Source organism: Cyrtonyx montezumae, unplaced genomic scaffold, assembly GCF_038088225.1.
Source record: "Cyrtonyx montezumae isolate F1298 unplaced genomic scaffold, pur_monq_1.0 scaffold_5, whole genome shotgun sequence".
NCBI classification, from domain to species: domain Eukaryota; kingdom Metazoa; phylum Chordata; class Aves; order Galliformes; family Odontophoridae; genus Cyrtonyx; species Cyrtonyx montezumae.
In genome coordinates, this window is record NW_027072056.1 from 22696136 (window position 1) to 22722239 (window position 26104).

The 26104-nt window shown below is 47.8% G+C and overlaps 1 protein-coding gene across 4 annotated transcripts; it reads right to left on the reverse strand.

The window, feature by feature from the left end:
• Positions 1-1688: 1688 nt before the first annotated feature.
• TSC22D2 (TSC22 domain family member 2) lies at positions 1689-23843 on the reverse strand. Of its 4 annotated transcripts, none has more exons than XM_065748266.1 (4): positions 21624-23843; positions 7313-7384; positions 2929-2980; positions 1689-1940 (listed from the first exon to the last, which is right to left on the reverse strand). In XM_065748266.1, exons 1-4 carry the CDS (start codon positions 23591-23593, stop codon positions 1689-1691), a joined length of 2346 nt encoding a protein of 781 aa, XP_065604338.1. In that variant the 5' UTR covers positions 23594-23843. The 4 variants fall into 4 exon arrangements, with proteins under 4 accessions (XP_065604338.1, XP_065604339.1, XP_065604341.1 ...); XM_065748269.1 differs by having other exon boundaries at positions 1852-1940; positions 7276-7384; XM_065748267.1 differs by lacking the exon at positions 7313-7384.
• Between the last annotated feature and the right edge of the window lie 2261 nt (positions 23844-26104).

Consider the following 26104-nt stretch of genomic DNA (forward strand, 5'->3'; position numbering starts at 1 on the left):
TCCAGTGCTGACGGTTCCTTCGGCGATCCGCTGGCAGAGGTCGCTTTGCAGCGATGAGGCGTTAAATACCGGGAGAGTACAGAGAAGAGAGAGCAGAAGGAGCAGCGCGGCGGGGACGCGGCTCTCGCTGCCCGGCGGCCCCGGGCGGTCTCCGTTGCAGTGCGTCCCGGTGGCTCCCGCAGGGAGCGGCAGCGCCGACTGAGGCGGCTGCGATGGAGCTCTGAGGTCGGAGCTCCATTGCTCACGGGAAACGTCCTTCGTAACGACGACCCCGACGCGAGCAGCTAACAGCTATGGGCGCGCTACGGGCGGCTGCAGGACACCGCCTCGTGCACGGGAATCACTGCACGGGAGGGGAACCCCGCCGCCCTCCGCAGGGATCCCACCGCGCGGCCCCGCGTCCACCCCCGGCAGCGCACGGGGAGCGGCGGCGGCGAGACCTCCGGGCCGCGGGGCGGCGCTGTAGTGCCGCGTCCGGCGGAGGCTCCGCCCCTTCCGCCCCGCGGTCGGAGGAAGCCGCGGCCGACGGTTCCGCACAGCGCCCCCCGGCACGGGCCCGCCCGGCCCCCGCGGCTCCGCTGCGCTGCGGGTTTACACAAATGACGGTCTCTCTTGAAACTGTATTTATGAAATGTACATTTTAATTTAAATACTCAGTATACACTGCATGTAATCTGCATGTTGCATTTATTAAATACATTAAAATCTGCAATGTAACAAAACGTTTCCTGCATACGAAATTCAAAACACCATTTGAAACGAACAGAGGATGGCTCACTGCACCGCGCCCGCTGCGCTCCCAATTCCCGTTGTTCACAGCCCGGTACACATCACACAAAGAGTGCTGCAAAAAACATGAGGTACGGAAGTGGTTCCAAGACTATAGGTCATGCAGATCATGCTGGACAGCAAAGAAAGGTGTGAATGAGGAAACACTAAATAAAAATACATAAAGAATGTGCATTATAAAATAAAAAAACAACTCCATGACACAGCTTCGCTTCTTTGGTTACAAAGGAGGTTGAACAATTTCACAGCTTTTTATTCCCACCCCATAAAAAAAAAAAAAGATACGAAATGTCAAAAAGCGGAGGAATCGCGGCCGTCTCTCAACTGGAAAACAGAAATGAGCAGAAGTTCCCTTCATCAGCACGGCCCATCCGTCACACAGCACAGCGCTGCTGCCCTCCGCTCCCGTTTACATTCAGGGCCAGGTCTGCACTGCGGCCCATGAACAGCGGAGGTGAATCGCCATTAGTGTTAGAAACCTTCCAGGACTCTTTTGTTCAATTATTGCCTCGACGTTTTACCTCTGAATCCCATCCATCGTTTTACCCATACAGACATTTATTACAAAACTAAAAAAAAAGTTCTGTGACATTGTTCGTGAACGTTATGAAAATAGCAGCCCCGTAATAAATAAAACAAATACATGAAACCAATGCAGGCAAATGTTACTCACACGAAAGAACAGCGGCTCTCGGGGCGAATCGATACGTGGAGACAGCGCGGCCCAAAGGAGCCCCGCCCGCCACGGAGAGCTCCTGGAGGATGATTGTCTAATACTGAGAAGGCCAAACACGCGACAGAAGCATGGCTACTCGCTTTCATACCGAGTGGAAAGAACATCAGTGGCACACAAGGACACACCGCTCTGGTACTCTGCCTGGAAACGCGGCGGGGCAGCGCTACGCGGAGGACACATTCGGCTGCGGAGGTGGGGCCGCCTGCGGGGGCTGCGCGCTCACCGCCTGCAAAGTGCTACTGGGGTTGGCCTGTTGGGTTGGAAGTTGGGACAACTGATCATTGTTTGAAAGAGATTTCAACAGTGCGTTCTCTCGTTCAAGTAAAGAGTTTCTTTCGACTAATTCTTTTATTTGTTCCTTCAGAACTTCCACTTCTTCTCTCACCGCGTACATCAAATGGCTTTTCACTAGATCCTGCAAAGAGAAGCGCACAGTTACACTGCTGGAACAGCACTGCCATTCCACCCCGAGCCACCGTCCACCGGTCACCACTTCCACTGCCGCAAGTGGGAACGCTGGGGAGCTGGAGCACTTCTTCCTGAAAACATACAGGAAATTAAGCTCCAAGGGCAGTTAACCAAGCTCCTTAATTCAGCACGAAGTGGCCCTTACGCCCAAAGCATCCAGCATCCAACACAAGCTACGGCACACGGCAACTCCCCGCCTGCGTCCGCTGTGACTGATTCCCTCCCCCAAGCACAGAGAACTCTGACAGTGTTGGAGTAACACGAGCAGATACAGAACTTCTGAAAAGGTCCTTTTGTTACATCACACATTTACCACCCAAGCTAACATTAAGGCACTGTCCTTCCTGAGGGCCGCGTACACAGGCCTGCATTCAGTGCCCAAACCCATCTTCCTGCAGCCCATCAGCTGCCGCACTGCAGGGCTCTGTCTGCACTGAACCCGAGGTGATGGAGACCCACAGCTCGAGCAGCCTGGACAGGAGCATCAGCTCTGACGTCCTGAGCAGGTGAGGTGGGAGCTGTTACACAACCCAACCACTGAGGTGCGTGAGAACCAAGAAATAAGAACAAGTAAAAAATTAAAATCAAACTGACGTGCAACTGAAGCTGAATGACACGTGGAGCATGGCACGGAGAAGTAACAAGGTAAACTATTAACTAACCTTGCTAAAAGACTTAAGTGTGCTATTTTCAGCCCCACGGAGTTCTATCAGCTTGTTTGCAGAGGTTCATACAAAAATCCATTTAAGAATGGTTTGGACCAACAATGCAAGTGAGAAGCTCTCAACATCAGAAGTTAAAACAGTCTGGGTTCGCAGTTGCCCCACACTTTATACAGAGAATCCCTTTTTTCCAGCAAAGGTCTCCATCTGACACAACCAAAGGGATATCACAGAGCACAGACAGCAGAGCCCGGAGCCTCGGGCCGTACTTACCATTGCCTGCTCTATTTTGTTGTCAATGGCAACAACACTCGCACCAGACGCACTGTGAATATAAGCAGAAAACTTCGTTAGAGCATTCCTGCATCGTTTGGTTAACGCTGCATCTGTTGGCACCCACAGGATTCCCAGAGCATCACTTCCAGAGGCTGCAGCACCAAACATCGGCACACAGCGCTGCGTGACATCCCCTCCCCACACAGCACTGCCCCCACAGTCGGAGCTCTGAGACACTGCTCCTCCATTTATAACTCCTCAGAAATTCGTGTGACATCCACGAGCAGAGCAGTGCACTGCAGCAAACAGGAGATCAGCTGCCTTCATTCCCTGCCTTGTTTCCCAGCTTCCTTCGCTGGGGAGAAAATGGATCCGGGGGATATTGGTGGGGTCCTCACCTCTATGTTTAATTTCTGCCAAACTGTTTCTTTTTTAAAAGCACTGAAGAAAAAAAGTTTGATGACATTTGTCCTCCGGTTTCACTTAAAGATTACTTCCCATGAACAAGAATCCCACCAGCACTGCCTGTACAGCTCTGCAACCGAGCAGCAACAGCCAACAGGAGACAGGTCCGTGCGGGGCCGATAGGATTGGCTGCGTGGACCTAATGCAGCCAATCCTCAGAGCACTGTGTCTAACGATGTGTGCAATGACTGCAGGCAGTCCTGAGCAGCCTCACTGCACAGCCACAGCACCGCAGAGCTGCGTGACACAACGGCTCCTTTAAACCTCAGGGCGATTCAAGCCCTGCTGCTGTTACAGTTTTCAAGCCACCCCTCTGAAACACACAGTAATCACTCCTAACTCTGGAGTCGCTCGCAGGGACTGAGAGGCATTCCCTGCTCTGCAGACTGACCTCCCCACTTGCAGCACCCCCCAGCAGCACCCCACCCCACCCCGGCTCCCAGCAATCCCACTGTGTCCCACAGCCCCACGCTGAGCCCGGCACACTGCCAGCAGCAGCTGCCCCGCAGATGAGCCGCTATCAGCAGGGTGCAGCCACCAAGACAGAAGGCAGCGTGCAGGAGAAACGCAAGGCTTGCAGCCGGGGAGGAAACTGACCTCCTTAAAAAGAGGCAACGCTCACTGAAATCACACTAAGGAAAACGGCCTGTGGCTTTTTACAGTGAGCACCAGCAACGTGCTCAGGAATATTACTTACAACCAAAGCCCAGCTGCCATTTGGACAAATCCATTTCATCCTGCCTCACCAGAATGACAACACCCATCACTACACATAGAGGGCATCAGCTTTTGAGATTGAGAAAGTGACAGCCTCCATTGCTAAACCAACAAAGCCTGTACTCTATAAGCAAAACACTGAGCACTTAACAAGCAGACAGTTCCAGGTGACACGGGCTCTACTTCAACACCCCTACACAAACACGCAGCATGAGAAACAGGCAGGGAGAAGTGGAAGTCCTGGCCCCATCCCAGCACAGCTCAGGACAACTTGGGGTGGCCTGGAGCACTGCGATGGATGGCTCGGGCTCCTAGCAGAGCTGGGCAGGAAAGGAGAGGTGGTGGGACAGCCCCCATGTCAGGGAAGGTCTGGACTGCACGGAGCTTGGTCGTGGAGACAAAAGCACTGAGTGTCTCCAGGCAAGAAGAGGGGAACAATGCCATGGTAGGAGTATGTTATGGACAATCCAACCAGGATGACATGGAAGACAAGTATTCTATAAGCAGCTAACAGAAGCACCACCATCACTAGGGCAGGAGGAGGGAATTCAATGCTACAGAAGGGTCAGGCAGCACATCATCCTGAGTGCCAGCACACTGCACACGTAGACAGACAGCAGGTGCTCAGAGCCCACCAGTATGGGTTTGTGAAAGGCAGGCCATGCCTAACTCCATCTCCTGAGACAATGTGACCCACCTCACGGATGAGGAAAGGCTTCGGAAGTTGTGTTCTTACACTTTAGCAAAGCACTGATACTGTTTCCCACAGTCTCCTCCCAGAGAAACAGCCTCAGGGCTACAGCAGGTGCCTGCCTCCTGCTGCAGCTCCACCTAAACCACACAGTATTTGGCTCTTTTGTCAAAAAGCAAGTACCCGCTCCTCCCACAGCAATCACATCTTCTACAGTTTTACACAAAGCTCTGAAGATCGATTACTCAATACAACATAAGGAAAACCCACCTGAAGATCCTATGCTACCAGAGAAAATCCATGCCACAGAAGGGCAATCATCCAGACTCGTGGGAAAACACCACAAAGCCACCGCTCCTCCTCTCAGCCTTCTCTGTACCAGCGCCAGAGGTGAGCGTTACACCGAGCTCCGAGCAACACCGGTGTCAAAACTAAGCAGGGAAAGCATCTGCAGGCTTCACCCACGTGTCTCAGAAACGAGTATTTCGCTAACACTCAATGTCTCCTCCCCATCATGCTGTGTCAGTGAAAAATAACTGCCTCTGTTTTGCTTAATTTTTAGCAATATTTTACTGCCTATTCTGACAGCACGAGGCTCACTTTGCTGGGCTCACACAGCCCCAAGAGATGGCCACTCACAAGATAATTAACCTCTACTTGTCCAGAACAGGAAAGCTTACTGCTGCAGGGGAAGATCACCTGCTTTGTTTACACCATCTGCTCACAAACTCCTGAGGGTCACACACTATTTTTGTATGAGGAGCTGCAGAATGCAATAAAGAAGCACAGTGTGCCCTCTGCTGTGCAGCACAGGAGCCCTGTGCTTCAGAATGGGGAAACAAAGGCATTCCAGGGAATTCAGAGGGACACTGCAGAGATTTCACAAACCACACATCACAGGAGGAGCCCCTGATCACTTCACTCATTATTGAGGATGCCTTACAGACCACATACCTCACATCCCCTCCGTTGGGTTTCCACTGGAAATTTGTTGTCAAAAACATTAGGAATATTTAATACATGGGACATAAATTAAATTTTGTCAAAGATTTCAGAACGAGAAGGGATCAGCACTTTGCCATTGCCAGCTGTCCTGGCAAGGTTACTTTTACGCTGTTAGAAATGCCTGCTTTCACCAGGAGGTCAATAGCTCCACAGGAAGGAACCGCCACTGCTCCACTCGTTTGGTTTTGTTAAACACCCCTATATTCCATGTTTCCAGTGCTTGTTTTGGATATACACACAAACCTAGGATTTATGAAGTCTGCATCTTAATTGCAAGCAATTTTAGTTGGTTTTGTGAATGTTTTTTCCAAATCTGCTGCCACATCATAAGAATTAATGGTTTCAGGTAAACACACACCAAAACAGAGAAACAAGGGAAGGATAAACCTCTAAGTTTGGTTTCTGTGCCTGATTTGTACACGAATCCCTGCAGTTTGTTTCACTGATCTAAAGGAGGCCCTGAGCCCCCACGCTGCCCATGCACGCAGGGAAGCAGCAGTGCCCACACTCAGCACACAAGCATTACTTCTTACGAGCTCATCCAAAAAGAAAGATGTGCTTTTTAAACTCTGCCCAATGCACCTCCTCAACAAAAGCCAGCAGGATGCATTAGTACCACGTCCAACCAGAACTGCACCGCATACAAACTGCTGCCAAGCACACTTCAAGGATCCAGTCAGGTTTTCATGAGGCTGAAGTGCCTTCTCAAGTCAAACGCAGCCATTGCAATGGTGACAGCATTATCAGTGCTCAAATAACTCCACTCCAATAACCGCACTCCACAGAGCTTGCTAAGCAGAAGTGTTGTGACAGGCCAAAGCATCACAAGACATGGAGTCACAATCACTAGGACTGAACGCTGACAAGAAATAAACCTTACAAATCATTAAAGTGTGGGAAAGAATCAGCTCGCAGCTACTGATGAATTAGTAATGCATCTCTGACAAGCCATATCTACAGCAAATATGACTTTGTTGCACTTCGTTGCAGTTTCTCGCCATGAGTTCAATGCCAACACAGCAGCTTTACTTCACTTCTCATCTTGTCACGTCCATTACCCTTCCAGCTTAACTGAAGCACAATATGTGCAAGCCACGAAGCTTCCTTTCCTTGTCCTGAGCCCAAAAATTTTCACAACTTGTTTTCTGATACAGCACTTAAGATCCCCAGTGACAGTTTCCTGTCTCCGGGAAAAGGAAGCTGTACACGTTTTAGTGAACGCCAGCTAATAGCTGACTAGCATTAAACTCTCAGTTGCACATTATGTATGATACATGCATAATGGAAGGAGGAAAAGGGTCACTGTTTTAGACTTGGTCAGTTTCAAGCTTCGGCACAAATATTTCAATTCCATAACTGCTTTCAGACTTCTGCACAAGTCTGATGTGAAGCTCTGAAAACAAGCAGCAGTTCTGCACGAATGAAATGACGAGAAACTTGCACAGAGCAAAGCTGTTCATGCATACCTCAGCACGTATGCATTCCATACTGAAGCATTCATACCTATCCCAGAAGGTCTTTGACTCACGTAACTTGTTGAAATGGAACGCTTGGTAGAATGCAGTTGACGGATTCCTATGAGATCCAAGAATCAAACAGAGATATTGAAAATGGAGATGTAATAAAAATGCCAACTCTTATCCTACCAGCATTACAAAGGATGTTTGCTATCCTGACAGGTTACACTTGTGCCCGAAAGTTAGAAGAGCTCAGTGACTGAAATCCTTTCTGTTTCTGTGGGTTCTCATTAAAGATGCACTGATTTAAAAAAAACAACCATCCCCAAGCCCTAAAGGTATTCACACTATTTCAAGTTGCTTCTGTAAAGTGAGGCTTGTACTGCAAAAGCTATTACTGAAACACTCCTGCAGGTAATCTGTGGGACTGGTGCAACATACACCTGAATTCAAGGATACCTTCCAGGTTTTCCATAGGATTTCACAAAAAGCCTCTATGAACAGTACTCAGTATTTCTGCTCTACTTCACATCCTGTTTTATATTAGAAATATGAGAGCTCTCCAACTGGGCCTCTGAATCAGAGCTGCACACATCACGTTCAAACTATTAAAGATTAAGTTACAACTGCAAAACAGATCAAGTTAGAAGTGGAAGAGAACCAGCACTATGCCCATCCCCGTACCACACAGCCGGCCCGGCCCACTGCTCCACCAGCACAGCACTGCTGACCCTCACAGCACAGACAAAACTGCTCTGAGAACAGGACAGTGGCACAGACTGTCACTCAACTCTTGTGACAACCTGACCCTCCTTGCTCAGAGATATTTGCCCCCACTGAGAGCAACGCTGCACTCTGAAGACCACAGTTACCTGAGGACCCATCCGTAGTCTTGCTGCTGACAGAATATGACGTGAAGCACAGAGTCAAAATCCTTCAGTGCTAGCAGTTGTGTCAGAGCATTACACTTAAGCTTAAAACCTCCTCTTCCAGCACTGCAGTTTATCCTCATACCCATGTAGCTACAGCAGTGCTGGAGAAGAGCACAACTCAGCTGGCAACCTGCAGGAATGCCAGTAACAGTTCATGCTTTATCTCAGTTTTAAAACAGGAGATTACACCAACATTAGAAGCACAGGTACATAACAAGAGTACTACTTAAATAACTTGAAAACAGCTGTTTTAAGTCTTTCCATTTAAGAACACCAAAGCAGCAGTGTCATAACAGAACTTTCTCTGAAGTCATTTGCTTCACAATAACCTTGCAAGGCCAATAACATCTTGTATCAGTGATGATTAGGAATCATTTGTTTGCAGTGTTTGTCACTCCATCTCCTTCCTTCTCCCCTCCACACACCCAGAACTTAGCTTGAAGCCCACTGCAGAAGTGGCTTGGTCAAGCTGACAAATGAGATTTGCACTGGTTAACTCTGCTCGTGTAAATGCACCTTTTGATGGGAAGAGCAGTATGCAGTAACACGATTCACAAAGGATGTCTGAGTGCTAGAGGGACAGCATAAGAAAGCAAATGGCATTTGCAAATAAAACAGCCTTCCTTTGCTTACAGGGAAGATGGGGCCCAAGCTCTTCTAACTCAGTCATATGAGATGTGAAAATTCTCTTCCATGGAGAGCAGCTGTAAACAGAAAGCAATTTATCTTCCAAGGTACATTTACTTGCAGTATACAAAACCCTGTTGCTATTGCTAGGTATGAAAAGTTGTGGCTTCCAACCACAGGGCCTGTATTTCATCCAAGCTATTTTTACACCAATATCCAATACACAGTGTACTCCTACTAAAAGTATCTGGGAAGGCACAAAGCTTTAAGTTCTCCCTTGTCTGGGCAATGCCAAAAAATTTCAGCAGCAGGATCTGCAATTAAGTGAACTGTTTCTACTGTACAGAAAGATCTTAGCAAGGTATTAATAGAGGGAGATGCACTACCTAATAATAAGTAAACCCACAGTGGTGACAAGTGATGCCTGACACGGCTGAGTTTCAGACTGCTGAGGCACCTATTTTTAACCATGTCAAAATGTAAAGGGTTAGAGAACTACTAAAACCTCTTCAGTTTGACGAAGTAATTGAGGAAACTGCATACAGGAGTAGTGTAACCTACAGACATGTAACAGCCAAAAGACGTTCTGACACTGCTGTAAGTGACCGGGACAGGAAAGGCAGACCCCTCATGCCCTGCCCTGAAGCACACCGCAGCTGCAGGTGCTTTCCAGATGAAGCCCAGCTCAGCAGTGCACCTCTAGTTTCCTCCAGCCCTGCAGAGGACAGCACACTGCTGAGGACACCTGGTTCCAATCCCAGAGACCACCACAGGCAACCACCATGGGAAGATTAAACATTCAGACTGCGTCCCACTTTGTAAAAAAGTCTCAGCTTCTCTATGAAGCCCTACAGGAGATACCACATTTGTCTCCTTTATACACACCACTGTTACCATCTCTAAACAGCTCTAAGGTGACAAACGTGACCTAAACTTAAAGGACAACCATTTTAGCAGTCCTGACTGCTCATAGCAGCAAGCTGTCCCTTGAAAGAGAAGTTTAAGCCATACCCAAACTCTGCCCTCACGTTTGGAAGCACATCCTCCTACCACTCCTCGCATACACCAAATTCAAACTCCGCTCCATAGAACACTGCTGGAAACCATGCCTGCAAAACCTGGCAGAATTTCAAGCACCCAGAGAGATGCCTGGCACTGACATAAGGGCGCTGGAGGCACAGCCCCAGCCTGCACACGAGGCCTTGCTGCCACTGCCAGCCTTGCAGGAGGGCTGGGAGCATCGGTGCTTTCCACACCGCTGAACAGGGGAATGGGTGAGCGGCACAAGCACAGGAACCCCTGAACAACACCATGCCCCCTTCAAGGAGGCAAAATGAAGAGTCCCCACTTCAGACAGTCCTGTCTCAGTATCACTGACTGTCACACGAATAGGGATGACAGTGAAGACACAAAAGGCCAAAGTAGCACTTTTGAGCATGAAGAACACCAAGCTAACAGGTCAGACAACCATGTTCAATGCCTCTGATGGAAAACAAAGTAGAACCATCCATTATAAGCAAAGCAGCACGGGGAACCTTTCCAGAAATTTACATCAAAAAAAAGTGCCTCATGAGAAAAAAAAACCAAACAGGCCTCATACAGAAAGAATACAAGATATAAGCATAGCATTATAAAATTAGTAGAGCTTTTAATGCCACCTTGCATGACATCTCTGTAATTAAGATGGTTGTTTACACACAGAAGGTCCAACTGATCAACTACTCTGTACATGAGGTTCTCCAGTGGATCAGCAGAACGGAAGGATGCATCACACAGAGCTCTGCAGGGTCTCCTCTGAGTCTGTTACAGGATACTTTAATCCACAACTTGGACAGTGGAGTACAGACTATCTTTACAACTGCAAGCACTCTGGACAGCAGGAATAGAATTCAGGAAGGTCTTGCCTGATTGGAGCAATGGCCTGAAATAAAAAGGATGCAATTCAATAAGGATAAGCATGAAGTAGCAACAGTGAGCTGCACAAGTATAAACCAGGGAATGAGGAGCTGAAGAGAAAGTTAAACAAATAAAAATGTAGCAGGATTATGCAGTACTTTTGTCATAAAAGGGACTACACACCCACCATCTGCAATCTTGTTTCACTTGGCTCTCCTGACTGCTACCTTAGATTTCATGGGCAGTTTTGGATACAAACTGTATCCAAAGGATATAAGCCTACCAAAGTTAAGGCAAGACCACAAGAAGATGTATTACAAGTTTGATTACTGGAGGAAAAAGAATGCAAGTGGGAAAATTAAACACTGCAGATGGATGGAAGACAACTATAGTATCCACAGTTTAAAGTAGCAGACATGAGAAACTTTTTTCCTTTGCAGGTCAGTATAATCAGAACAAACACTGCGGGTTTTAACTGCAGAAAATCCTTAAAACTAAAGATGAGATTTGCTTTCCAAATGAACAGTAAAGAACAGAAGAGACCTCTTACAAGAGTGCTAAAACTCCCCATTGATTTCAGAAGACATCAAGCAGCTCCTCCTCCAAAAGCTTTCTGGCCTTTAAGTCCCCAGATCAGCCCACCACACATCTGTCTCACAATTTCTTGAGACCCGCAATATTGCTAGTAAGAACTTTAAAGTTCTTCCTTTGAATGAGATAAACTCCTGCAGGAGCCAAGTTTAACTATAAAATTGAATAGAAAGCAGTAAAGAAAGAGGTTAGTTTATACTCTGAAATCAAACTGCCTTTCAGTTAACTTGTATGGTTTCAGTGAGGTATTTTTTGTGGGAAGCAAAAGTAAGCACTCTAAAGCAAAGTTCTCAGTTGCAAAGTTCAGGCAGCAGAACTAAGCTTTAGAATAGAACCGTCCTTTACTCTTGTGCTCCCAGTCTTAGAAGGCCATTAACCATGCACTGACGCTCTCGCATCAGAAGGATGGAAACGTTCAGCAAGCTTCTAGCTTCTTTACTCTTTGCACTGCAGTTTATAGGAACCTGCCAACATGGCTAAACACCTCTATTCACACGTTTGTCAAAACACAGAAAAGATGCTAGTACATTTTGTACATCAACATCATTTATACAGTGGTAAAAGTCACTTCGAGAAAAAAACAACTCAGAGCCCAAAGATCAAGTCAGCAAGTAAACACATTCAGTCCCTGTGCAACGGCAGGTAGACTTCAACAGCCAAGAGCCATCAGCACATAAGAGAACAACCAGCTCATATGAATGTGTCTTTACTGTGGCCACCAGCAAGGAATTCAAGCATCAAGGAAAATGAAGGCACAGCCACCCACTGCCAAAGCTGATGCACACTGCTGGACAACAAACGATGGCCTCCTTGGTTTCTGAAGGTTACACAGATGAGTTAATGCTGCCCAGCAGCACAAGCTGGTGTACAGTTAAGTGACCACCAAAAGGTGGCCCCTTTGACTCAGGTACCAGCTACACCCTGCCACAGGGACTGCTTGCTGCTGGGCTCCAGATGAAAACACATAGGGTGGTTTATTTAGGCACCGAACACAGGGGGCACGGAGGGGCTGCCATCCCTTAACAGTAACTTATCAGGGAACTTTGTGTGAAGTTTATGGTATTTCAAGATTATGTTTAACCTAACAACAGAATTCTCCACTCCTCTTTTAACAGGTGTTTCATTTATACCTCCTCCTGCAACTCTGGTCCAGTGTTATTTCCTACAAAACACAGTAACCAGAGTACAAAGCTCACATGAGAGGCTTCTGCAAGGAAGTGTGGCGAAGTGGAATTAAAAAATAAAAGAAAATTCAAGATTAAAACTCCATTCCTTTGTGCTTAGTTACACAGCTTGATTGACATACCCTGAAAAAGCAGAAAGTGCCAGAGCAGCACAGGCTGCTGGAGCTGCACTCAGCACAGCAGCCAGGAGGGGCTCCCAGGCAGTGCTCTGCGTGGCAGCACTCACAGCTGCCAGTGCCAAGCTGGAGGGACAGCATCCTGCACAGGACCAACCTCTGGCAGAGGCAGTATTAGGAAATTGGTCTTAATTTCTTAACTGGCTACAGTAATTTAATATTTGTAATATCAAAAAGCCTGTTGCTAACACAAAAGCCCTAACTGTAAAATGAGGACAGATTCCTTATTACACTCCAGCCAGTACAAGCTGTTCTTTGGCACAGGCATTCGATAAATACTTGCTTTACAGAAGCTAACCAGACCAGACGCCTCAGGTGCAACTACACCTAGCTATTCATTTCTGGCTACCAATTGCTGCTGGTAATCTCAGGCTTCCTCCGACAAACACCCCTCTGTAATTCCTGCCTGACACATCTCTGGTAGATACACAATCAGCACAGCACAGGGGTACAAAAAATAGGATGCTTCCCTTGATTTTTTTACAACTGTTGAAAGTAAGGGTCTGTGCATCTACGAAGAAAGAGTTACAGTTTAATTACACTGGCAAAAACTAATGGGGACAGTGGGACACCACACGTTCCACACCCTGAGCCTTGGACCATAGCAGGGTCATACCTTGCCAAAGGACATGAGTAGGTATACTCTGTAACTGTGCTGGGATAACCACCATTATTTGAGTGAGCTTTGCTGAAGAGTTCAAGTAGCATATTCTGATGTACTTCCTACCATGAAAAAGCAAACACTCATGTTTTAAAATTCCACTTAAGAAAAAATACTTTGAAATTTAATGAAATTCCACTATTCCCTCTACACTAATTCTTAAATGGTTACCTTAACAATCAGAGTAGAGACTCTATGATGACATTTATTAGCAATACTCAAGAAAGTTCAAGGAGAAGTCCATCACTTCTCATCCATAAAGATGAAAGATGACTGCTGGGCAGCTCGATGTCCCCTGTATTTGTCCAGAACTAAGTGAAGTAGGTGAGAGTGAAGCTGGTAGAGGGTGGATGACTGCACTAGAGGAACTTAGAGGTCTTTTCCAACCTCAGTGATTCTATGATAAACTCAGGAGAGTACCTTCTGCAATAAAACACTTCCTGATCACCTGCATTAGGTAAGTTAACTGAAGTAATCAGTCATTAGTTGCTAAAAACATCATCTGTATGTACATAAACATTACCTTCATTTCATTTAGATGTAAACACATGCTCTCTAGACTGATTTTAATAATTATTCAAAGGAAGCTTCATTAATAGAGCCCCCCAAAAAACACCAAAGCTCTAGGCAATTGCACGTGCCTTTCTGTTGTTTCTACAGGACACCTACAACACAAACACAGGTCACACTGCACCCTATGTGGTTAGTGCACAACTCAAGAGTAAGGATCGTCACTGTTTATGACAAGGTCGAGACTGAGAAACCTCATCTCCCAAACTTCCTCCCTCAGAAAAGGGCCAGCAACAAACCTATGGAACTTGACCTAGCCTTGTTGTTATTCCAATCACAGCAGAATGCCTCACTTGGAAATCAAGGCAGATCAGGTCCAATTACACCTCCCAACAACTTGCTAACTTGAAATAACCCCAAGAACTGCTTCAAGGCATCAAAACCTGCCACCTTCAAGCTAAAAGGAAACAGATTTTATTCTGTGCACAATGAAGTCCCTAGGCAGGAACTGAAGGCAGCCTGAAGCACAAGGTGTCTGCTGCCACCACCAGGCTCACCATGACCATGCTCCTGGCACAGCCCATAGCCATGCAGCACCAAGGATCAGCGCTGTGCTCATACAGCAAGGCTAACTTGTGAGGACTGCCACAGTTATCAGAGTGAATCTTCATTACATAAACTCACAGCTGTGAAAGGAGTAACCACAGTGAGACTGTTCTGAAGCCTAAACACAAAACAAGCACAAGATTCCTCAAACTAATCACTTAATTTTACTTAGGGCGAAAGCAATCTTAATTGTTGTAGGGAGAGTACAGCAAAACATTGCTCAGGAATCACTGAACAGCTCTGGAGGCACCTCTGTGAAACAACACAGCAGAAAATATCTTCCCAAAGAGAAAAATAGAGCTCAGAAGTTGACAGAGTCAATGGCAACATAGAAAGTCCTCCCATGTCCCAGCAAGGAGCTCCTGTCATGATGGGACAGCCACAGAAGAGGCCCTGGCAGTGCCCCTGCTCAGGCAGACCACGACAAGCTCAACATAAAGAACACCTGGAAGTCACTTACATGGTGTGAACAAACACCTCAAACTGCACCTCACAGGGGATGCAGCACCTACTGTCTGCTGGTTATCATCTTCATCTTCAGCATCTATTATGGCTTATTGGTTAACACCACTGAGACATAGCACTCTTTTGCAAAACATCTAAGACAGCAAGCCTAGAGCACATTTAAAAAGTAAATGTCAATACACCAGATGAAAGAAAGATGTAAGAAAAGCAAAGCCAATAATTCTGAATTAAGATCCACATTCACTAGTGTTGCATTTAGTAAAAGTCTAGAAAATATGCTTTTAAAATAATTTTGACATCACCTCTTACTTCTGCTCAGCTTGGCAGGTAAAGAAAGCATTTATTAATACACAGGAACTTATTGTGGATTATTAGGCTCCTACTGCCTTCCCTGCCCACAAAGCAGGATTCCACCAAACCTACAGGTGAAAGGGAAAGCCACCTGTGATTACTGATGAAAGTGGCATTGCAACAGCTAAGTTGCACACAAGTTACTGCATGGCAGTTTCAGATATTTTTCTGACAAATAAACATTTATCTCAAGATCTGTGAGGAAAAAGCAAGTAAAAGAGAACAGACAGCCTGCTACTGGCACAGGTCAGCTTGGTTTGTAACTGCACAGCTCACCAGCAGTGCAGCTGCTGCTCTCAACACCTGACAGCGCTCTATTGCTCTAATTAATATTGCCACCTTCTCAACGCACCGCTGCAATAGTTTAGTCAAGCTGTCATGACACAAACATTATTCCTAGCTACAAAGGAACAATACATACAAAAAAAAAAACTTGGAATACTTTCATTTTGCCTGAGAAAAATGAAAAAGCATCCAGCTGTCCCTCGTGTGGTGGAAGAAGATGCTCACCCACCCTACACAAGTAGAATCAATGCTGCAACACGCAATGCAATACAAATTTATAAATTATGAAATTTAAAGGGACATTCAAGAATAAAGAAGAGAACCTCACGCTGCACTCCAAGTGACCGTTCACATCTGGAGAACCTGCCCAGAAGACTGCAGCTCCAGCATTCACTACAGACAACTCCGCATTTACACATCAGCAGATACAGAAATAAAAGTAAACACATGAGGCCAACCATCTTCCAGAACTAAAACAGATTTCAGAAGACTTGCACAGAATCCTAGGGAACCTTCACTAATTCTGTGTGCCAGCAAAGCTGGCACTTTTCAAGAGCAACAGATGCTACTGATCACCAGCTCTCTAACAAAAGAAATGCAGTCGCCTCAAAATGCAACAGTCAGACATTCAAACCTCCAGTATTGGAACACAGAGCAATTCCTTTTTGGTGCAGGGTCACCGAGGGCCAAAAGCAACTATCAGCAGAGAGAAACCCAACTCCAGGAGCTCAGCAGCCATCCGTATTGGAAAATAAAAAGTTTAACAAGAACTTCCAATACGCTCCCTATGAAGCTAAGGCATTATTCCTGCCATAAGAAACAGTGCTCAGAGAAGAGCTGACTATGGAACACTTGTGCTCTTCTGGAGGGGATAGAAGGAAAAGCTACAGCAGTGGAGCTGCTTGGACTTGGGAGTGCAAGGTACAGAGAAACGTTTATTTCAGAGCTGGTACATTACAGACTACCAAAGTCAACTGCTTCCATCTCTGAGTTTCTTTCAAGTATTTTCTCCTTTTTCCTCCTAATAGCTATCCCATCTGAAACAATTATACCTCATTACTTCTAAGACTGCTTTGATTTGCCATTAACAAAGGCACTGAAATGCTTAAAATGGGCATCATCAGTGACAGGTGAGCCAAGGCATTCTTCTGTTCAGCTATCTTCTAACAGTCAAGAACAATGCAGAACAGGTGCCACGACCTAGAAAACAGTGCACAGTCTGAGTGACCTTACAGAAGGCCTGTCTTAGGAAAGACAGCAAGAACCAAAAACATCTAACAGCAGTGCTGTCTGCATTGTCATTTGGTGCCAATAGCCAAACATTCATCTCTAAGGATCCCATCCCAACCGTCTCTCAAACGCCTCTGATTGCAGCACAGCCTGTCTGTGTCACTCCATCACCCACTTGTACAGATGCTCAAACAGAAGCCTCCAGGAGAGCGGAAAACTACTCACCTCCGCAGCTGCAGTACAGTGCAAAGCTTTGATAAGTTTAGGAACAAAGTGAAGACAGGGACAGTCAATTATCAACAACAGTGCAACTCAAGTACTGCTTACTGGTATGCACTTGCAGAACACTTCCACTTTTCTACACCAATAAGCACCCAGGGCAACTCAATAATAGTTGCAAAGTCACATTAGTGTCTGTTCCTCGGTTTTGCCCTTGCATTACCAACAAGGTCTTGGGAGCTCAGTTCCCCAGTTATGTTTATCAGCAATAGCACACTGTTCAAATAAGCGACCTAACTGAGCAGAGAGGTGTGTTGTGTGTCTCATAACCCAGCTCCAGCACTCCAGCTGCTGCAGCGGATGTTCACAATTGCAGCCATTCATTAGCATTCCTGGAATACAGCCTGCCCAGCTCGAGCTGGTCAGATATCTCTTGAAAGCGACTGACACTTTGCTCCTTTTCCAGCTCTCCTAGTAATATCTTGCCCCCAGAGTCTGCCAAGCATGTAGGAGGTTTGAACAAGCTTTCTCAATAACATTCTTTTAACAGAGGCAGCATACTTCTTTTCCCCCAAGGGCAAAAAAAAAAACCAAGAAAAGCACAAAGCCAGCTGGAACACGATGTCTGTCAAATACAGATTTGCATACGTGGACATAAAGGTGAAAGCAGAACTGACACGTGCTGATCCCAAAGCACAGTGCTACCAAAGGCCCACTAACACTGACTTAGTGTGTGTCATGGTTTTATGATTTTTGGTACTGGTATTCCACAGGATAACATCATGTAGTGCATTTAGAGTTAAAGAGTTAATGCTCCAGCTCCGTGGATCATCGATAGTTCCAGGTATACCTGTCTCAGAAGAGAAGAAGAACTCCATTCCCCAGAGGACTGTGCGATGCTTTGCGTTCTTATGTGTTTACACTCAGAGGGAAAGAGAAAAACTGTCTGCAGTCACGGGACACTCTTTCCTTGGGGATGGACTCAGCAGTGGGTGCTCGCTGCCGTCCGCCTTCAGCGTTAGCGTAAGGCCTTCAGTTTATCAGACACTCTCTCTTGCTCATTTTACTTGATTTATTAGCTTTAATTCCAATTATATTGTATTATATTGTGTTATTTTGCTTTCTGATATCTTATTTAGTAAATTAGCTTTCCTCCTCAGATCGTTGCTGCTGTTTTGTTTCTAGGCCCATCTCCCTTTTCCCCTTCCCCTTTCCTGGGGCGTGGGTCCCCTGCACCAATCGTCACAGAACTGGGCCGAACCTGCCCGTAAACCGTTGACAGTGTCTGAGTTAGAGCTCTGCTTCCACAGCATTTGCCAGATAAACTCGATGCGCACTGCACTGCTCACAGCTGTCCCACTGAGCTGTATTCCCCAGATCCTTGAACACTGCTGTTTATTCTGCTCGTAGCCACATTTAGAGAGGAAAATTAAGTTTCTCTGTAGAGCCTTCACAATTAGTACAAGATGTATTCCTTCTTAATATCGTAGCAGATTAGATGCATAAACTAAAAACACAGCTTTGCTTCTTAAAGGGAGACTGGGATGTGCCAAGCGTACTTGCTTTTTCCCCTTCAGACCCCACTTGCCTTCCACCCGACCTTGCTAAGTTTGCACAATTACCCGATTCTGCATTATTCAGTGGGTAATGGACTTCTCAAAGCAGGAAATTAAAGGATTTCAGGCAAAATGCCTTGGGAAAAAAATTCAGTTCTACATCTGCAAATCCGTAAGATAAAAATTTCTCAGAAATGCTATATACACCTCCTCACACCTCCACTTCTACCTTAGACACAGAGCAATTTAAAATGAAAGGTGATCAGGCAGGAACAACTTGAACTTTTGTCAGATGAGAAGCTGCTTCTCATAACAGACCTCTGCTGCTTGCTGCAGCTCTGTCTGCTTCGAATGAAGACTCATCCTGAACTAGCTCACCTTCAGTGGAGCTCCTCTTCATATTGCAAATGGTGAGAGTTACTAGAGGAACTCAAGATAGTTAGAGCCATATGGTATTCTCTCGTGAGTTTTAGAAGATGACAACAAGAATAATCCATGCAAATTAAGTTCCAAGTATGTAATGAATGTTAAATAGAGGTGAAGGTGTGAGAACTGCACACACCTGCCTATGCACCAATCTGCCTTCCTGGCACGTCACACATTAGGGCTGAAAGGAAAAACACTCCCCACAAGATTTCTAGCTCTCAGGATCACAACTTAAGTCCTCTAAACAAAACCAAGTGCTCACTTCCTGAACCTGCAGGCAGAGCAGTGACTCACAGCAAGCAAACTGCCACTGTGCCTTATTAGTGTTATCAGTGTCAACCCTCAGCCTATTAATGACACTTGAAGGTCTTCATTAACTATTTCACCACTGACTTCAGTCCATAAAGCAACTGGGAGCAAGCCCATAGGAGTAAAGGTGTGATTTAAACATCTGGAAAGAAAAAAGCAGGAGCAAGACAAGAAGAGCAGACAAGCAATGGCTTTGTAATAAAGCCTTCTCAGCGAGTAAAGCAAATAAAGGCAAAGAGGTAAAGCAGCACCTAAAAAGCTGCCAGGCTTTTCTTCTCTCCTTGGTGTGAAACCGGTGGAAGTAAGGCTGCTGCCTGAGAAGGTGAGTAACAAGCTTGGAACTACAGACCACATCTCCTACCTTGTGCAATGTGCAACCAACCATGCTTGAAGTGAGCTCTGCTTGCTTGTCAGCATCCCTAAAGAAAGCCATCCCAAGCCAGCAGAGGTTCCCTGCCGTACAACTCCACTCCACTCTGCTCTAGCAAATGGTGAGGCTTTATCTCCTGGCACAGAAGCACGGAACAGAGAAGTATGCATTTCTCCAAAGATAACCATAAGTTGGTTTCTGTACTGCACAGTGCAGCGTGGCACATACAGTGAGCATGGCACACAGCACCCGGTCCTGTTTCCCATTCCTGTCTCTCGTGGCCATGCTTCCAGAAGTACTTCCTAACACTGTACGAAGTATTTCTGCAACATGGCTCAACTTCAAAACAAAAACACAAAGATAATATTTAAAGAGAAATCACTGCTCAGGTTCACCACCCAAAGCCTGTGCCACCAGTGCCCAACAAAGGTGTCCCACCACCACTGAGTTCTCCTTACCATGGCATGAAGTGATCCATTTGGCACAACCACTTCTGTTACTACAATTTATATAAACATTTGGGATTGCAAGCTATGCAAAATGAACATAAGCCATTAAAATGACTATAATTATTCTGTTAATATATTGGGCCATCATAAAATTACCAGTTTGAAATCAAACCTTCTCAGCACGAAGAAAAGTTTGTCAGCAACCTCCCCTAAGGTAGGCATGTCCAGCTGCACCCTGGCAGCTAAGGCTTGTACTGCTTTACCTGGAGCACAGCTGCCCACAGCACCACTTGCTTGGACGAATGCCTTCGCAGAGTCACTGTCCCAAAACGCGGTGTCAGAGCTGCAGGGAGCACAAAGCCTGCATCACCGCAGATCAGCTCTTAACAAAACCGATTTGTATGAGGTGCCTTCCCCATCCTATGCCCCACCCCTACATACGCGGCAGCTTTACTAAAAAGCACTCCAAGAAACATTATCTTACAGTCTGATATTATTCCCAGGTGATGGAAAGCCTATAGGACAACAGCACCAGAACTTCTCACAGTAGCGTTATTCCTATTTTTAAAAATAAGAACAGGAGTATGCCACTCATTGTTTATTCCTCCAGACTGCAGTAAACCCAACAATGCATGGTAATGACATTAATTCAGTGCTCAAATAGTGCTTTCCCTGGAAGTCCTTCCTAAAAGGAGCAGTCAGTTAACAGCAGTTTCAGCCATCATGCCACACTTGAGAGCAGACTGCAAGGCCTGTGAGAACCTACGCATTCAGTGCCCCCTCTCTCTGGCCCTTGGCAAGTTCACTCATTCCACACACTATAATGTTAAAATAATCTGCTCCTGACTATTTTCCAACTAAGAAAATCTTTGTTTGAAGTTGTATTTTTCCACTGTGTTGACCTCCTCAGCCAGATAAGCAGGAGTTAAGTGGTATCCCTTTCATTTAATTCATAGAGCCATTATCTGTAAACCTGTGTTAGCACATCACATTTATCAAGGTGCTCCTTACTGACATGATACAGAATGCAAATTTACCAGCAGGATAAGAAAACAGGACAGTGCTAGCAGCGTGCATGCCCTCCAAGCTACCTCATCTGACAGCCCTACGACAGCAACACACTCATCTTTAACAACAGGGCAACGCAGCAGTGGAGCACTGCTTTAACCTTGCTGCTATTTGACTGTTTCACAGTCAGTTCAGGGGAAAGGAGGAGCAAAAAGACTTCCTTGCGCTGTGAGGAAGTAAGTGTAGGAGGGGTGACTGTTTTCAGTCCATCTTTGATTCAGAAATTACATTACTTGCACACTAAGCAGCTTTACAGCTACTTTCTGTCTACTTTGAGAACAAGAAGTACAAAACATAGTAGTTTTTAGGCAAGAAGTGAATGGGACACTTCAAAGAAAATTCTAAAATTTAAAACGTTGAAAATATGAGTTCATAAAAGCACTGACAATGACTTAAAGTCTGTTATCCTTAAGTATTTTTTTATGGTGTTATAAAATAATTCATACCTGTCTTCATCACCATCAACAGGAATAGATATGCCAAACACAGAGCTGGCAAGACTGTTCATAGGAGTACTTGCAGGTAACTGAAGAGGATTTGCAAGAGTGTCTGGAACGGGAGGCTTCACAAGAGGTTTAATTTCAGCTGTAAGAGAAAGTGGTGGCTGAGGTAGGGGTTCCGATTTTCTTCTAGTATCATCAATCTGGCCTACTACAGATTGAGCTTGAGTCTGAAACTGTCCGAGGTTCGACTGTGGGAGATTTGTAGGTACGTTTGGTGCGCCTTGTATCACGGAGTGCCCGACGTGCTGCTGCTGCTGGACAACACCGGTACTTCTGCTGACAGAAGTGTGGCTAGGCAGTTGTGACTGGACCGGAGTAACAGGGACATTTGGCATAGTAACAGAAGTGGTAGACACACTAGGCACGCTTGTACCGGGCACAACTGCAGGCACGTTCTGAACTCCAGAAACCACGGCGTGGGGAGCACCAGGCACTCCAGACACTTGACTGCTTCCACTGATTTGATGCTGAGTCACAGATTTTTGTTGCACAACCCCTGCATGTCCAATTCCTTGCTGCACCACACCTCCTGGCTGCTGGACAGCAGTCTGACCAGCTTGCGTCTGGCCACTCTGCATAATTCCTGATCCCTGCGTAACTGCTTCACCTGGCTGTGCCGGCACCCCCATCACTGGTGCTCCCCCAGGTGAAGGGCTCGGGCCAGTCACCTGTCCCACAGGCAGGTTGGAAGCCGCAGTACTTGGAACAGAGCCTGTAGAAGCCTGCTGAATAGCTCCTTGAGGCTGCATAATTGTCATGTGTTGCATGTATTCAGACTGACCAGAAGGTTGCGTTGGCAGTAGATGCACCGGTGGAATCTGGGACTGAGAATAAGCAAATTGTTGAGGCTGAGTCACTGGTACGCTTGCTTGCTGCACCTGCTGCTGTGCCACAGGAATGCTTGGCTGGCCCATCGTTACATTTGGAGGTGCTATGCCTTTTCCATTGGGTCCAGCCTGTGCAACACTCTGAGTATTTACCTGTGGCTGTGAATGCTGTGGCACCATTATTTGCTGATTTGCTACCGAAGCCCCAGAAAACATAGGCTGAGCAGTACTTTGAGGCATGGCCCCACCTATGGGTTGTTGTGACTGCTGTTGTTGCCCAATGACAAAATTAGGTTGCTGTAGAGAGGCCTGGTTCATCTTCTCTGTCTGGAGCAGCTGTGACACAGCAGTAAGGGAACTGTCAGCTATGGAATCAGGGCCATGTGCCGATGCTGGCACAGCTGAGACCACAACAGAACCTCCTGTGGCACCAAGCCCACTGTCCCTCTCTTGAGCAGCCTGCTCAAAGGTGCTGCTGTGCCTAATGCAATCTCCAGTCCTGCCCAGGACACCACCGCTATCAGAGTCCCGGTCATAATAATCCATACACGTCCATCGTCCTCGCCTGTAGGGCTCCCCCGTACCGTGATCCAGCTTGATCACCCTGAAACGTGAGCTGCACGCAGCAGCGACCGTCTGAGCCACTGTCCCAGGTGCAGAAAGACCCGAAGAGGGCAAGGCAGCTTGAGCACCACTGCCTCCAGCGCTGACAGCCGGCAGGGGCACAGCAGAGCTCTTGGGCACAGCCCCCCCATTGGGGGCCACTGCTGGTGGCACGGTAGCTCCCCCGCCAGCAGCTGCAGCCAGCTGCCCGTCCAGGAGGAGGTTGGGAGAGACGCTGCTGGGAGTTTCAGCCTCACCCACGTTGTTCAGAGTTTCTTCGGAGGAGCTCCGCTCACAGACATCCTCGGGGCCATAGTCGGTGGCTCGGGAAACATCAAAGATTTCAGAAGACACATCCTCGGTGCGGGACTCGTCCGGGTCGTCCAGGCTCTCTGTGTCCTCCGTAATGCTGCTGGTCACTTGCGCCGTGGTCACGCTGGTGATCTGGAAGCAGCTTTTCTTCTTGGCCGGCATCTTGGACATGCTTCCCCCGTGCGGAAGGGCCAGGCCGGCCAGGCCGGGGGAGCGCGGCCCACCGCGGGCTGTCAGGACGTGCGGGCCGGCTCCGGGCCGCTACCGCACATCCTCCGGCGGCTTCCTGCGGCGGGCGGCGGCGCTCCTCCCCTTCCTCCCGGCCCGCAGCCCTCCTCCCGCCGCCGGGACGCGGCTCTCCTCCCCGCCGCGGCCCCGCTCAGAGCGCGCCGCGCGGCTTCCTGCCGGCCAGGGAGGAAGGGAAGGGAGGAGGGGGCGGCCGCAGACGCGAACCCGCGGCCCGCCCCGCGCGAGGGGCCCCGCGGAGGCCGGGCGAGGCCCAGGCGGCGCCGCGTCCCCCCGCCCTGCTCCGCGCTCTACCTGGAGACCAGCGCCAGGCGCATCTCGCTCGGAACCGGCCCGCAGGCGAGCCCCGGGCGGAGGGCCGGCTCGGCGGCGGAGGAAGGACGAGTGAGATCGGCCGCTCCGCGACGGGCGGGCGCGGGCCGCCCCGCTGCTCCGCACCAGCACCGGCAGCGCGGGCTCCGTCTGCGCCCCGCTCGCCCAAGATGGGGCTCAAGTTCTGCCGCGCTGCATGCCGGGACGGCACCCCGCCCCCTCACGCTCGCCGCGATGACGTCACGCGCCGCCCGGGCTTTCGTCCCGGAGGGGGTGGGGCTGCGGGCGGCGCCCCCTAGCGGCGCGGAGGTCCCTGTGCCCCTTGCGTGCGTCGGCCGCGGTGCTTTCCGGCGTGACCCCGTACCGAGCGCTTCTGCCGCTTCTGCCGTGTGAGAAGCGTTCAGGCGTGCCTGGCTGAGACGTGTGGGCATGGCCTCAGCCTGGGGCAGACGGGCTCCCTTTGTTCAGTTTGAGGTCCTCACCCCCTGAGAACCCCGGCTCAGGGGACGCAGGGAAGGATGCTCCCATGGGTCCGTGCTGTGTCGTGCTCTGATCACACGCTGTGTCACAGGACCTCTTGGAAAGGAGTTCTGGAATCTCCTGCAGCTGCACAGGAGCGCATCCCGATGGGGTTGGAGGTCTCCAGAGGACACTCCACACCACTCTGTGCAGCTTGTGCCAGGGCTCTCCCACCCCACAGCCCTATGTTCCACGTCCTCACAACCTCCACACACAAGCACGCTGTTGACCATTGTCATCCCATCGCATCTTACTCCTCTGGGAGGAGTTCTGCCCACGACCACCCAGGTCTCCACTTCTTTGCACATTGCCATCGCTTTCATAGGTTCATAGGTTCATAAGGTTGGAAAGGACCTACAAGATCATCTAGTCCAACCATCCTCCTATCACTATCCCTACCCAACTACTAAATCAAATCCCTTAGCACCTCATCTAAACGCTTCTTGAACAGCGCTAGGGATGGTGCCTCAACCACCTCCCTAGGCAGGCCATTCCAGTGCCTGACCACTCTTTCAGAAAAAAAATGTTTCCTCAGGTCTAATCTAAATCTTCCCCGGCGCAACTTGTGGCCATTCCCTCTCGTCCTGTCATTATTTATCAGGGAGAAGAAGCCCACCCCCTCCTGGAGAGGAGGCCACCACCTGGAGAGGAGGCCCCAGTACCACCCCATGGGCAGCTGGCCGTGTCACTTGGACAATGCAGAAGGTGACCAGAGGTTTTCCTCCGTTGGTCTCAGGTCCACATTGCACAGTCTGTGTCCTTTCAGATAATAAAGCCCTCACTTTCAGCATCCTCTGGGCAGAGGACCATCTCTGCAGTGCTGCTTCTCTCTAGCCCCAAGCCCCAGGTTCTGCCCCTCTGCAAAGCACTCTGTGCAGCACTGCCTCGCAGCTGTAGCGTGCAGCATCCCAGGTCTCCGTCTGCGTGCCAACACTTATTCCTTCTCTGCTTAGCACTCTGTCTTCTGCCTAGCTTTCTTTGTGCTACTACGAACCTCATTCCCCATTCTGTTTCTCTTTGTATTTGACCATCCCTCATTATTTCCTGCCTCCATATCCTTCCAACCCACCTTCTAAAGCTTCTTTGTTCTGCACGTTGTCGAATATGATGGACTGACAGTGCTGCATCCTTTCTCCTTTTCCCTGATTTTGAATTCCTGTTTGAGCTCCATTTCTAATTCTTGGCTCTCCTTCTGACAGACTGTCATGGTTTTGTGGTTTTTGTCCTGGTGAAGGTGTGTTCTGCCAGGCAGCACTTTCTGAAACAGCTTCCACCAGGTACCCACTGGAGAATAAAGCATACTCTTTATCTTCTGTTTGCTGCCATCTGTTTCATCACTTCCTCTAGCCCTCCAATTGGTTCTGCATTCTTAGAATTCATCTTTCCTATTCAACCCCAACTTTGAAGAGGAAAAATACAATTCTCCAAATTTCCCCAGACAATTTCCCTCCAGCATATATTCTTTTTTTTCCTGCACCTTCTTCACAGTATGATTTCATATATTCCAGCATTAGAGAGGAAAGGTAATAGACAAAGTACAATATATTTTAAAATTTGAAATATCACCTCAATACCAAATCACAATGTTTAAATGCTGAATTTCAG